The sequence below is a fragment of the Venturia canescens genome, chromosome 2, assembly GCF_019457755.1.
Source record: "Venturia canescens isolate UGA chromosome 2, ASM1945775v1, whole genome shotgun sequence".
NCBI lineage: Eukaryota > Metazoa > Arthropoda > Insecta > Hymenoptera > Ichneumonidae > Venturia > Venturia canescens.
The window spans coordinates 14129951-14143995 of NC_057422.1; the positions used below are offsets into that span (position 1 = coordinate 14129951).

At 40.0% G+C, this 14045-nt stretch overlaps 2 protein-coding genes and 1 long non-coding RNA gene across 8 annotated transcripts; 1 reads left to right on the top strand and 2 right to left on the bottom strand.

Moving 5' to 3' along the window:
* Positions 1-659: 659 nt before the first annotated feature.
* Positions 660-9945, top strand: LOC122406572 (sodium- and chloride-dependent glycine transporter 1-like). 2 transcript variants are annotated; one of them, XM_043412102.1, is made up of 9 exons: positions 660-2021; positions 2746-2998; positions 3787-3945; positions 4372-4570; positions 4680-4851; positions 5221-5787; positions 6150-6491; positions 6597-6813; positions 6933-9945. In XM_043412102.1, exons 1-9 carry the CDS (start codon positions 1974-1976, stop codon positions 7094-7096), a joined length of 2121 nt encoding a protein of 706 aa, XP_043268037.1. In that variant the 5' UTR covers positions 660-1973; the 3' UTR covers positions 7097-9945. The 2 variants fall into 2 exon arrangements, with proteins under 2 accessions (XP_043268037.1, XP_043268038.1); XM_043412103.1 differs by lacking the exon at positions 3787-3945 and having other exon boundaries at positions 662-2021.
* LOC122406575 (uncharacterized) lies at positions 3072-4486 on the bottom strand. The gene is made up of 3 exons (XR_006260011.1): positions 4409-4486; positions 3748-3968; positions 3072-3623 (listed from the first exon to the last, which is right to left on the bottom strand). It is a non-coding gene; the product is annotated as an uncharacterized lncRNA (long non-coding RNA).
* Positions 9804-13905, bottom strand: LOC122406573 (transmembrane reductase CYB561D2-like). 5 transcript variants are annotated; one of them, XM_043412104.1, is made up of 3 exons: positions 13634-13905; positions 11761-11950; positions 9804-11553 (listed from the first exon to the last, which is right to left on the bottom strand). In XM_043412104.1, the coding sequence occupies exons 1-3, from the start codon at positions 13903-13905 to the stop codon at positions 11017-11019; spliced, it is 999 nt and encodes a 332-aa protein (XP_043268039.1). In that variant the 3' UTR covers positions 9804-11016. The 5 variants fall into 5 exon arrangements, with proteins under 5 accessions (XP_043268039.1, XP_043268043.1, XP_043268040.1 ...); XM_043412108.1 differs by having other exon boundaries at positions 11761-11955; positions 13634-13763; XM_043412105.1 differs by lacking the exon at positions 13634-13905 and adding an exon at positions 12964-13193.
* Positions 13906-14045: the final 140 nt, after the last annotated feature.

A 14045-nucleotide genomic window follows, 5' to 3' on the forward strand; every position in this document is an offset into this window, starting at 1 on the left:
GGAGGTAATTTTTTGCCCAGCAAAAATAGTCTCACAGTTTTTCGCTCTATCTCCAACCATTTCAGTGTTGTGCGCCATAATAATACTGCTCTTTTCACGACTCGAAATCCGACTCTGAACTTAAGTTTACTGCCACGAACCGTTGCTCTACGGAGTACTACGGACACCCTGTACGCGTGAGATATAACCTCAAAACTTCATGTGCAGATTCACTTGTAATTTTACACTCACACACACGGATACTACACGAAATATGGTAATCACATTGATGACCCAGTGTTAATGCAAATTAATGAGGAGGTGCGAACAGCACACATCCATTGACCTTGGATTCAAGCTCATCCCGTGCTATAAAGATATATCACGCTGCGTAAATCTGTTGCACATGCATAAGTAAAAATGTCGAAAAGATTTGAGAGGGGCGCACCGTCACAGGGAGAAAAATATGTTGTCAGATTCATTTGAAGGTTACGACACACAAGATGCCATCGAGTTCCGTAACCTTCTCAAATACACAACAATGTATCGTTTTATGAAAACAAGCAGCGTTCGGAAAAAATATTGAGATAATAACGTAAGTAAAATAGTGCGAGTGCCAAGTTCGAATGCTTCGAATTTGAAGATGGAACGCATTTAACCTCATTTAGAATTCGAGACTTGACAAAAATCTTCGAAAACGATAATAGTAGCGAACGAATGTCGTGAAATACGAAAGGACAATTATCATACGCAGTCGAGAACAATAACAACGGATATTGGGATCGAGGCATTGTATTGGAAAAAATGAAAGAGAAACGGAGAAGGACCAATCGGAATAGAAATAATGAGGAAATCGATGCCACTCGCAGAAAGTCGAAAAAAGGAACGTGGAAAATGATGCATCCATGGCTATAGAGCTGCGGAAAGAGAGGAACTAAATAAAATGATGAAAATATAAGGTGAGGAGAGGTGGAAGGTTCAGGGTAGGACGCAGCTCCGCAGGAGCAGTAATATCGATCGATTTTCTCTGGAGCGAGGGAGAGAGAGTGAGAGAGGCAAAAAGAGATAGAAGGTGCTGTCGGAATGGAAAGATCTTCCATAAGCGGACTGGTGGTCCGGCCAGCAGTCGCTGTTTTGTAACTTTACAAGTCAAATCTCGAAACTCATTCGCCGGGCTTATTCGTGCCAAAATCCGAGTACGACGTCCGGGCATAAAATGCGACTGACCATTCAGTTTCACAGTGATTGATGCGTGGATAAAAAGAGCGATAAAATTATCGGAAAAAAGTGAATATTTGTGAAATTCTGAGCTAATTTGAGTGACTCAAAGTGACAATTGTGCTACGATTTTTCGTGTTATCATTCGGCTCTTACTCGCCTTTTCTCATTTTTTCCACCGGTCGAATAAAATAACCCGCGCTTTTTTCTCGGGAGTCGTTGCACGGAGAAGATGAAGGAAGAGACGACAATTACACGCTGCTGCTGGGTCTAGGCCACTATTACCTCGACCTTTGGTCGAAACAGCTGACTGACCTAAACTCCATTATACGTTGGCAGTTTCCGGTTCAAATTGGATCATCCCTATTAATTTAATCTCGTTTCGATTTAACTGGAAAAGTAACAAGAACAAAGCCAGCAAATGAGAAATCGAAAAGTTTCGAAACAAAGAAACGCTCCCAGCGAACGTTCTCGGATTATCTTGATTGGGCAAAAAAAAATTTAATTCCTCCAAGTTTCTCGCAGTGGTGAAAAAAAGTACAGAGGATCAGTCCAATTTTGTGAAGTGAAAATATGCGAGATTCGAAATTGAGATTCCAATAATATGAAAAGGTCGTACGAAGCCAACATGAAGCGAAGAAGATTTTTATTTTCACACAGTGATTAGCCCATCAAATAAAAATAAAATAAAAATAAAATATCACTGTCATTACGGATTTCTCGTCGTCAATTTTTTTCAGAATATTCAAAAAATATTCGCAAGCTCGACTTTGAGGATGGAAGTAGCTTATCCAAAAATACGGCCCGGCCTGGACTGCTGGAACGTTAGTGCATTACTTGTTATTCCTCATTTTTCACAATTCATTATTTTCTCCTTAATCCGCACGCAGTTGATCTTAGGCCATGAAATATGTTTCGAGACCGATTGAGTTGAAATTTTATTGTTTTCAATGAAGAATTGAGAATTGAAACGAACGAGAATTCGGACACTATTTCCCATCTGTAAAAAGTCGTTTTTCCTCCTAAATATTCGCAGGCATTCGATCATACGTTTCAACAACTGTCAGAAAAAATGTCATCCAAATATAATGAAGGAGCGGTGGATTTAAAGGTGCACGATCAAAATGTCTCGTTGCAGGAGCTCCCAATTAGCGGGAGCTCTGAAATTCTAAATGAAAATAATAATATTTTCAATCCTCGGTTATTTCCAATGAATCAGCAAAACTTGAAGAAGCTCTCGAAAATACTCGAGTCGATTTTTACTTTTCAAAGTATCCTTCAAAACAAAGTGCCTAAGAACCTGCTCGATTCATATTAGCGTTTTCAGTCCGTACGTCCAATATTTTTGTTGACAGTTCGATCGACTGATCCAAGCACAGAAACGATAATCGTAGAAAAGTCTCCGTAACTTTCGAAATACTTTTCAATGGGGCTCGAAACCAAGAAAATTTCCAATTCCAAAATCTTCCCCCACCCATTTTTTTCCTTTGCTGTTCGACCTGTCCATTGATCCAAAGGATCGTTCGATTTTAAAATTGTTTGTGTCAGAACGAGGACAAATATTCGGTGGCCAACAGCCAAGCGCCGCTTCAGGACGGAGAGGCCGAGCATCCGGAGCGCGGCACCTGGACCGGTAAATTCGATTTTTTACTCTCGCTCCTCGGGTACAGCGTCGGATTGGGAAACGTTTGGCGCTTTCCCTATCTCTGTTATTCGAACGGCGGCGGTGCATTTCTCATACCGTTTACGGTTATGCTGGTAATCGCTGGTTTGCCGCTCATGTTCATGGAGCTCTCTCTAGGTATGCGAAAAAACGTTTTTTTTTCTACGGTCAATAAGAACAGAGTTCGTACGGCCAACTTATTATTTTCGACTCTCATTTATTCGATGCTCTTTGATTCTTTCACGTTTGCTCGTAGACAGTTTAACTTTAATCACGATTACAGTCCTTCTATTTTTCTTTTTTATAGTAAAAACACTTTATATTATTATTGTTATTACGATTCTGAGGATTCTGAAAACTCGGACGAAGAATCCGGTTTTTCTTGGCTTCTCGACCTCGAGTCCCTCGGTATCGATCTGCAAAAAGTCTCTTTCACTGAGAATCTCTCCTCGTGAATCTCACAAAGCTCGACGAATCTATTGTTTGCTCTCCATCGGGACTCTCAATACCGAAAACCCGAAAAAGTCTATTCACAATCTGCTTCAACCTCTTATTCAAGCTTTTTAAAATGTTTCTCAAAACGTTAACTGAAACGCGAGGTTTCGACCTTCAGCCTCAACACGAAGTTGAATTTCTCGCAGTCCTGCTAACGACCAGTATTTTTTTCCCATCACTTTGACGTCGGGTTCCCCCGTTTTTTTCCTCATTTGTTTTCCACCCGTGCGATGCTGAGGGGAAAGCGAGTTGGAAGCGCGACGAGGGGCTTGAAAAAAAAATGGAAATCGAGACTGTAAAAATTTTGATTAGTTGGAGACTTAAACTTTGATTACCCGATTAACTGGTACGCTGTGATGATAAATTTTTGAAATATTCTGCTGCTTACTCACATTTAGTAGGATTTAACACGATCGTTTCAAAAAATCAAGGTCAGTATGCGAGCTTAGGACCGGTAGCCGCTTATAAACGTTTCTCTCCACTTCTCCGAGGCCTTGGGTATGGAATGGTCCTTATCAGTTCGATTGTCATGCTGTACTACAATCTTATTATTGCCTGGACTCTTTACTACATTTTCGCCTCTGTCGCCGGTACGTTTTCGGTCGCCCAATTCCTTTGGTAGATACGTGAGTCGATAAGTAAATCTTTCGAGTCATTTTATCAGGAAAAATCAAATTTACGTTCCGCTCTGTAAGCACTGCAAATGGATTTTGTTAGGAAAGGATTCGCGTTGTGATGGAATGATTATTGCTTCCGGAAACTCAACGGGATGCGAACGAGTGCCAATTTCGAATAAATTCAACAGAGAGAAACGGAATCAATTGATTTCTCCTGAGAATACGAATGCTGAAAAAATGCTACGAAACTTAGTTGCTTCTCAATATTTAGCATGGTTCTCGACACTTTTATTACGCTTCGGTTGAACGTTCGATCGAAAATTTGATTCAATATTCATTTTTATGAGAACCGAGGATCCGGGAAAACTACGAAGAAATAATATTTTTTCGCGGATTTAGGGGGAAGCGAGCTGCCTTGGAGCACTTGCGATTTTACCTGGAGCACGGTGGATTGTTACGAGCCAAGAGCTGCTGAAAGATGCGCGAGTCAAAACACTTCGTACTACAAATTGATGTGCGTCAATTCGAGTCTGCTCGAAGCATCGGGAGTCAACATAAGCACGGCCATCAGGAAACCACCGGCTGAAGAGTATTTCAAGTACGAGCGCCCAGAATACTGCAGAAAAATATGAATTTTATCGAAAGAAAATCTTCTCCTGATTTCGTCAAATTTAAACCGAAATCTCGTGATGCACGTTACGTTCCAGCAATCACGTTCTGGGAATCAGCAGTGGAATCGAAGTTACCGGAAACATAAGACCAGCCATGGCGGCCTGTCTCTTCCTCGCTTGGGTCATCGTATTTCTATGCTTGAGCAAAGGTGTTCAGAGCTCCGGAAAAGTCGTCTACTTCACGGCACTATTTCCTTACGTTGTACTCGTGAGTTTTTGCTTTCAGGACTGTTCACGAGACTTACCATTTTTTATTGCTTATTTTTGTAATGAATGGTCGTTGTAATCAAAGTGGTTGAACATTTTCGAAACTTCGCGGATCATCGGGGACCCGGAACTCGACCGACGAATTTGGGAGAATTCGATTTTCCTTTTTGTAAACGTTTTTATTTGTATGGGAGGATAGAAAAGTTATTTCTCGGTTGAAAGATCGCTCGGTCGCGGGGACAAAATCATTTTGGCAAATCGAGTTTTTCTAGTTTCTGGAAAAATAGAAAAACAGGAATTTTCGTTCTGTTGAAAGTTGTAGATTCACAATAAGCCGAAAAAATGGTTGTTTTTTGTTCTTTGCCACCAGATCGCGCTCTTCATACGTGGTATTTTGCTTCCGGGAGCTGACGAAGGGATATTGTATTACTTGACACCAGACTGGCAGCGTTTGGGATCGGCCAAAGTGTGGGGTGACGCAGCGGTCCAGATTTTTTTTGCGCTCAGTCCAGCCTGGGGTGGTTTAATAACATTGAGTTCTTACAACAAATTCGACAACAATTGCTACAAAGATTCGTTGATCGTGGCGGTCAGCAACATCTGCACTTCCTTTTTCGCGGGTTTGGTCATATTTTCAGTAATCGGATTTCTCGCTCACGAGTTGAAGGAAGATATTTCGAAGGTGGTCGACCAAGGAGCTGGTTTGGCCTTCATCGTCTACCCGGAAGTCGTCGCCAGACTTCCGATCGCCCCGATCTGGTCGATCCTCTTCTTCGTGATGCTTCTCACCCTCGGTTTGGACTCGCAGTTCGCCCTCATGGAAACCGTCACGACGGCGATACTCGACGGTATCCCCGCACTCAGAAACTACAAGACGCTCGTTGTTCTCGCGACAACAGTTTTTGGCTACAGCGGCGGAATCATTTTCACGACTCACGTGAGTTGGTCTCTTACTCCGCTGATCGTTAAATTCAGCAGGAAAAAAATGAGTCGACGGGATCGGCGGAGGGGAGAAGTTTGCTTGCAATCGTTTCTACGAGCAGCCGCTGGGGCGCAGGCCATCCGCAGGTTTGCCGTCGGCGCTTCATTTTTTTCGGCGGCGCTGCTGATTGGCTATCATGACTTAATTGTTATTCGAGCAACGTCAGGGGCCAGATAAATTCGAGGAAATACTTTTCTCTATGGGATTCTAGGCTCTAGCGATCTTGACGATCCTGTCAATTGGTCCATGTTCCAAGACCAAGAGTTTTCGAATCGTGTACAGGAGGGTGAAAGTCGCTTTTTCGTCTTGCATTTCAGGCAGGAATGTATTGGCTCCAGTTGATGGATAAATACGCAGCAAATTGGTCGGTCCTCCTGATCGCAATAACCGAATGCATTCTCGTCGCGTGGGTTTACGGAGCAGACAGATTTTTGAACCATGTTCAAGAAATGATTGGACCGAGATCGAAGTTATGGTGTTTCTTCTGGACCTGGATGTGGAAAATAGTGACGCCTGCTGCCCTTTTCTTCATACTCGTATTCAATTGGGTCGACAATCAACCTTTGACGTACGGAGCTTACGAATACCCTACTTGGTCCTATGCCGTGGGTTGGTTCATCGGTGTACTTCCGGTCGTCATTATCATCGGCATCGCTTTGGTCAGTTACACGCGTCAATTCGCGATCATCAACGAATCATTCAGTTACTGAACGAATGTGCTTAATCTGGGAGCCACTGTTTTTTCCATGTTTTTCGGTCCGAAGGCCCAGCTGAGACCACGGCGCCGGAAACCTGGTTACGACGACGAGGAGGATGACGACGAGGAAGAGGTCGCGACGAGTGCCAGTGAAAAGTCGAAAAGAAGAAACGATTCGGTGTGGGAAAGGGCACGAAAATTGTTGCAGCCGACCGCAGAGTGGAGACCAGCGTCGAAAAACTCGTCCACCCCTTCGAGAACACTCAGCCATGCTCCATCGGCTGGTAACTCGTTCGATTTTCAATAATATTACTTTTCGAAATGAAGAAAATGGTGCATGGTGGAGTTGCTTTCGAAACTATTTGAAACATTCGTAATTATAATTGACGATTAAAACTTGAAGGACAATCCGGAGGATACAATTCCGTGGACACGATTGTGCTGGTAAATGGACAGCCGATGATGTACGAGCCGCAGAGAGCGCCAGGCAATGGAAAAATACTGCCGGGCCCATCGATTTTGAAGAACTCGAGTAAAGCCGACCTCATAACGTCCGAGCAGGTCTGACACGATTTTTTCGCCAAGGCTGACAAGTAAAGATTCACCGGAGTCGACAATCTCGACAGATATAATATAAAAAGAGCGCGAAAGATGAAAGAGAAAAGTTATTTTGTAACAAAGTTTAGTGACGATGGCGGGGAGCATGAAATGGGAGAAAAATCATAAAAGAATAACGAAAGAGTTCGAGTCACAAAGAATCAAAATTAATTAATCGAGACTCATTGAAAAGAAAGTATGAAAAAGAGGCCGCCGCGACTGCGAATGTGTTTTCTTCTGGCGACTGAAAAAATATTGATCCTCAAAAATCGATTACGTATGCAGAGACGTCCAACGCACGAGGAACGTATTATCGTGACGAAAGAGATGAAAATTATTCGAAAAGTAAAATGAAAAATGAGGTGATCAGAGCGAGAGGAAATTTGCTGAGTAAGATTCAGAGAAAAAATATTTTTGAAGATGAATTATGACGATAAACAGAGTGTCGAGATTTGCGGAAAGAAAATCAAAGGATAAGAGCGATCTCGGAAACGACCGAACGGCGTTTTCCAAATTTTACTGATTTTTTTCACAAACCTTTTTTGCTGTGATCCAAACTCTTACGGTGGATATGATTACTTCAATGCTGAAAAAAGTAATTGAAACAGTGTTTAATGTAATTATGTATGTTTAGATGTTGAAAGTTAGTGTTGATTCTGGCAAGAATGAAAATAAGTTAGCCAATTATAAAAAAATGTTGCCATTGTCCAAATGTGTTGCTCAATTGATAAGTAAAAAAAAGTGTTTAATGGCCAAATAATACAAATTCGTCGATCAAATTTACCTTTTCGTTCATTTTGCGATCTAATTCTCATTTCAATGACGAATCATACAGGTTGCAGATAAGATATGCAGAAATAGTCGTTATCTCTAAGTTTGTGAAACGCGAGGAACGAGTTTACGACCGATGATAACTGGAAAAGTGAATTATCGAGGAGAAAAACCTTTTTTTTTTTTTTTTCAAAATATCCACGATGAGTAACGACGAGCGTAACGTTTCGTCTATTTTTGTCGATCGTACGATCGTTTTCAGTTGTGTGAACAATATGTCGACTGATCATTCAAAACATATGAATAAAACAGATATACAAATATATATTTGTTATAAATGTTGTTAGAAGGCTGATTATGAGAAAGAAAATACCGTTGTTTACATCGTAAGAAAATAATCTAAACTGCATAGATATAGAAAGAAATGTTAAGTAGGAACATTTGCAAAACGCCGAAGCTACGAATCATTTGTTTTGCCGAGGCGTGCAAATTGGTGCATAAAAACATGAAAAAAAAAAATGAAAAAGTAGAGCGAAAAGTACAAAGTAAGAAAAAAAACGAGATGTTTTAGTATTTAGGTAGAAAAAAGTGGCCAAAGATATTAATTGTAAAAGGATGGGAGTGCAAAAGTAGAAAAGAGGAAAAACAAGAGAATAATCGAGAGTATTACAGTCCATAGAATACGTACAAAACGAGGGAAATTGATTGTGATCACACAAAGAATAAATGTTTAATTTTCCTTTCAAGTATCATTTCGTATGAATGTTTCATTGGGCCTTAAATTTTACAAAAAACCTACCGAAGCATATCCAGAATTCTCGACAGTTCGATTTTGTTATTTATTTTAATTCAACATCCGAGTAAAGGGTGTTTCGGACGTTTGCAAAAAGAAATATTCTCAACATCGAGATTAGAAAAGTTGCTGAGAGTCACGTATTATTAAAAGGAAAAGTTTTTTTTTCCCATCGAACAAAAGTAATAACGACCTTCGACAAAAACGTTTATCGCCACTTTACGGAGCTTGCAACAAAAATACAGAACACTTACCTGACATTGTACAATCAAGAAGCGATACGAAAGGAAGAAAATATATGAAGCTGCAGAAAAATCGGCACGAAGTATTACTTATTTTAAGATAAATATATATATATTTGTTAAAATACATTTCCACCAGGTATTCCTGTGGAAGTAAGCGCTGGTGTGCTGATCGTTGCTAAAAACGCAGTCCAAATGTTCTCCGTGTAAAAAAAAAAAAAAATCTGTAAAAAATATTTAAAAAAAAAAAAAAACAAGGGAAATCGTCAATTCAGAAAGCCCCATAAATGTGTATATTTATTATAGTGAAATGAATTCGAACGATTTTATTGTACTCTCTCTCTCTCTCTCCTCGATCGAACATGCATTTCGATATTCAGACAAAAAATGAACTCGTGCATTGTAAAATAAACTTTCGAACTTCGTGTTTGAACCCGGTGAGAGTAGAATCGAGACAAAATAAAAAAGCAAAGAAAACAATTCTTTAAAAAAAACCAGAAAAAACGAAAAGCTGTATAACGATGTAAAAGTTGTTGCGTAATGTTGTAAAATACGAATAAATTTAGGATTGATCCACTCGAGAGAATTTCAAGTCAGGGCGTACTATTTCTTTGCCCATTTTGTTTCAATTACATAGTTTCATAAAATAATTTATTATTTTCATATTTCGAGTAACAGGGAAAAAAAATTTACGGACAAACAAAAATAGGTTGGCCAGAAATGTTAACGTAAAATTTAGCTGAAGTTATTAAGTAACGTCAAAAACGATGGAAGAAAATTGGAACAGAAGTTTATTTGACAGTCAATGATTTATCAGGATCGATATAGCTACCGGGAAAGGCGAACCTGACTTGAATAAACAAAATACAAATCCAAGTGAACGGTTGTATTATTGTAAATGTACATTGTATTATGCGAAAAATATACACAATATATTATATATTAAATTATATGTAAATGTAACAACGCCTATTCAATTACAATAAAGTGTTGGTATGTGGTTGAGAATGGTACACCTAGTTATACATTTAAGATGGACGTACTTTTTTTTTTCAATTACGAGACCGAAAAATACGTTTTCCCTCTTAATAATACGACAACGATAATTCGAGTTGTCAATTATGTAGAAAAATTTTGTTCAGAATGAAACAAATCATTTGACCCTTTGATCAAGTACGTTTTTTTACAGTATTCAGTCTCTTTTTAGCAATGAAGGAAATGTGACCGTTTATCAGTAAATAAAAAGCTGATTTGTAAGAAAAAATGATAAATGAGGAAACGCCTCGATTTGTGTCGTTTTGGACTCACATTTCCTCATGCATTCTTGAAAAATGATAATAAAAATTGTCACAAGTTTTGCATTCGTCCGAGGAATGAGGAATTTGAAATTCACTTGGAAATTTAAAGCGTCGACCTTCCGCTGATCGTTTATTCAAATTCAACGCGAATTCTTTTCGATAAACGTATTTCCTCGATGTTTATCGATAGCTACTCCCGCAATCGATTGGCAAATGAAATGGTAGAATTTCAAGAACACGTATCCCGATGCAACGCGATGCCTGGCTAATTTCAATTTACATATTCGCCGTGGAACGAGATCGACGTATAAACTCATGACAAAGGAGCGATTTAGCTGCACCCAATAAACCGAGATTTTTTTGTCTTCTCGCCGTCGCTAGCGCGCATCTCGCTGCGCGATGAACAATCGGACTTTGTGTGCGATTCAATATTTGGTTATCCTGAAATAATCAGCGTTATTTCTATTTCCGTAATCCGGTAAGTTGAAAGCGAGAATTGATCGCATCGAAAATGTCTGAATTCGATGATCTCTCAAATTAGTATTTTCTGAACTCTATATCAATGGAAAAAGGACGATAAAAATGTGCGTCATTGTTCAGTAAAAATGTTCGAAGTTTCGTTAAATTCATGAGATTCCGAATTTCGTTATAAAATTTTATAAAAATCGATAAACTGTACGATCGTTGAATTCACTCGATGTTTTTGTTGATTAAAAAAAGTGTAAATTATGCTTCAGCGCCGATGAATTCTTCCGAAACCGGAAGTGGAGTGTAGGCGAGCCCAAGTCACGAGTCGCTCGCATCGCTTGTGGTTTTCGATCTCTTGAAGAGCACTCTGCTTCTGGCAACTGCACCGAGACACGGTTTAACAATAATGAAAACGCCTGCAATGAAGAGCGCAGCGAAGACGAGGCTTCTTCCGGTTTCAGAGCCCGGAAACGAATTTTTATAGGTGCCATTAATGATGGTAGCGAGGAGCAAGATCGTTATTGCGATACCGCCAAATGCATGGCCAACCTTGACGAGAACCGGTCTGACGTGAGGATAAAGCCAACGGGTATTGTTCGCGAGGATACCAAAGATCGCTACGACAATGGCGATTATAATCGAGCTGAGGCCAAGTTTTGCGTGGCTCGTTACAAAGTGGTTCCATCCGTGTCTATTTTTGTTTACTACTATTATTATTAATCCTATAAGCATCAAACTCAGGCCACTCGCGTTCAAAATCCAATGCAAGGTCACGCGATTTCCTCGTGACAGTTTTGAGCTCAGGTAGCCTTCTCCGGATATCGTAAAAACAGCCTCCATCATCAACAGCCCAACCTTAAAAAACGATCCCGAAGGTCACCTTCGTATCCGTGTTTACACAAACTTTAATATATGATTCTTTGGTAGTTCGACCACAATTTTTTTTCTCCCAATAATTTTTCGTTCGTCGCATTCGTTCGTTGGGGCGACACAAATTCACTATTTCTTACGAGGAAACTAAAAGATTCTCGGATCAAGTTGCCATTTTTAAAAAGTACTTACGCCAACGGCCATACATATTGGATGCCACGAAAAAAAGGTGTATTCTTTGAAATACAACGCTACGATGTAGAGCACTGGGGCCAACAAAAGGACGTGAGTGAGGACTGAAAACACGAGAGCTATTTTTCCAGGCATCCCTTTCCCTTCTTGATCTTGACGATTCTCCATTGTTTGTTCAGCGATACGTGCACTGTGCTTTCGAAACGAAAATACCGTTAGATTACGTGCATTTTCGAGTGTTACGAAAATAAACATCGAATTCGATGGTGTTGAAAAATGTACGAGACGACGGAGTTATGACAAAAAAAAGAAATAACACATTTATTTACACATGTATGTAGAAATCGCGTGAGAATGAAGCTACGCAAAAACAAAAATCCCTTGCGTAACGAATTAACTAACACATGAGAGCCGACAAAGAAAATAACTCGAGGCTCAATGAATCACAGACGGATAATTACTTGAGGCTGGAGAATTTTTCACTTCACTCGCACAAAAATGTGACCTCATCTACGTAACGACAGAGGCTCTCCGAACGCCACGATACATGTGTAAAAGAAGTGATCCCGCTGCGAGATAACGCGAAGAACGACGAAGCAATCGAAATGTCTGTTATGAAGTCGTGCTGTTGGGATTTTTGATGGCTTTATAATGTTCGAAAAACAAGATTATGTAGCTTTATTCTGAGACGAAAGTGTCCGGAAAGGCTATAGAGAGATTATGATTTTTAATTGAACAAGATTATCGTTTGACTTTCCCGATGAACTTCGCGCAGTGATCCCAACGGAAAAATGAAAGTACTATTTACGACGCGAATGCCTTATTCACGATTCGTAAACTTTGAATAATAATGTTACCTGATTTTTATGGAAAAACGATTACGAAACTCGAAAACTAAGGCCTCAAAATGAATTTTATTTTCGCGTAAATTTATCCCGTAAACAAAACGTTTTTCGTCTTCGCAATAAAAAAATAGAACGAATATAATGGAAGGATACATACGAATGAATCGAAGGATTTATATTCTGCTGTGGGTGCGTTGAATTCAGGAAGAATTTTAACTGTTCCGAAAAGTCCTCATCAGTTATTTTATTGACGATCGATAAAAAAAAAATCACTCACGGCGTGAAAAAACTTGTAAACACATAATGAAAAAACACAAATTGCACACTTTGCCTCGGTTAGGTCGAAGCGTTACTTAACCTCATAACGATATAGCCCAATTCACGTCGGTATAAAACTATACGACGAACTGACACCGTTCCCTCGGATCTCTTATTAATTTCAAGAATTCCACAAGAGAAACGTGTCTCGAGCAGCGAGACTTGCACGAATGAATGACTCTCGAGCCACTGCCGATGCTTATTGCCATGTTTATCGGGAGAGTTTCACGGAGCCTCGCGAGCGTGTTCTCTCGAATGTTAGGTTAAGTATATACGTGTGCGGTGTACTATCGTTGGCGGCGGAGGGGTAAAACCGGAGAAAACATAACGTAAAGTGACATTCGCGGCTTGTCGAATGCGTCGCGTCAATTGAGACACGCAATGAAAAATTATCGTTCGATCAAAAAAGTAACAACGATACATTTTTAAATAAATAAGAAACTTCCCACCGCGATGAAACCACGCCAGAGCTTGATATTCTAACGACGATTTCTATTAATCTTCGATCGAAATTTCATTTCTCGTCGATCGTTAACAACGATATAATTATTGTTAAATATTGTCACTTTTCTTCAGTGACAAGTTTTCTTCATGCGCAATGTAATTCGAGCGTTTTCAGGCTAATGAAAAATGTTACTTTCGCGACGAATCTGCTCTACATTGCTGTGCTGAGTGTAGATACGAATGTAAAAAATGAGTGGAACACTCACGTCCTTGGTTCCGCTAATCGCTCCTCTGTACCGCTGCGGTTCTTTCGCCACATGTTTCGTTGCGGTTGCATAGAATGGCGAATGACAACAACGGCCGTTGTGAAACTCTCGGCGCGCAGTTTCTTGACGTTTTCTCTCCGAGAACGAGACTGAACCAACAATGGTTTTTTTGTTGTTTCAGCGTTCCCCAACGTCTGGGATTCTACCGACGAGTGTCGTTTTTGATTTATTTCCAACGTGGTTTCTCGCGCTGTCATAATTAATTCGCTCATTTTTCAAAATTTTATACGACTGCAAGTTCACTCGATCGGTACCAGTTTCGCTACAATCACGTTCGAAAATTTGCTCTCCGGTGAATAATCCAAAAACCAAGCAATAATAAAGGAAATTCGCCGGTCAAAATTCTTGTAAT

Excerpts from the sequence above, each read along its gene's own strand:
- LOC122406572 (XM_043412102.1), top strand. The coding sequence starts at position 1,974 with ATGGAAGTAGCTTATCCAAAAATACGGCCCGGCCTGGACTGCTGGAAC. Across the intron at positions 4,571-4,679 it reads CCGGCTGAAGAGTATTTCAA|CAATCACGTTCTGGGAATCA; the intron begins GTACGAGCGCCC and ends GTTACGTTCCAG. Across the intron at positions 6,492-6,596 it reads TTATCATCGGCATCGCTTTG|GCCCAGCTGAGACCACGGCG; the intron begins GTCAGTTACACG and ends TTCGGTCCGAAG.
- LOC122406573 (XM_043412104.1), bottom strand. The coding sequence starts at position 13,905 with ATGAGCGAATTAATTATGACAGCGCGAGAAACCACGTTGGAAATAAAT. Across the intron at positions 11,951-13,633 it reads CGATTAGCGGAACCAAGGAC|TGCACGTATCGCTGAACAAA; the intron begins GTGAGTGTTCCA and ends TCGAAAGCACAG. Across the intron at positions 11,554-11,760 it reads CAATATGTATGGCCGTTGGC|GTTGGGCTGTTGATGATGGA; the intron begins GTAAGTACTTTT and ends TCGTTTTTTAAG.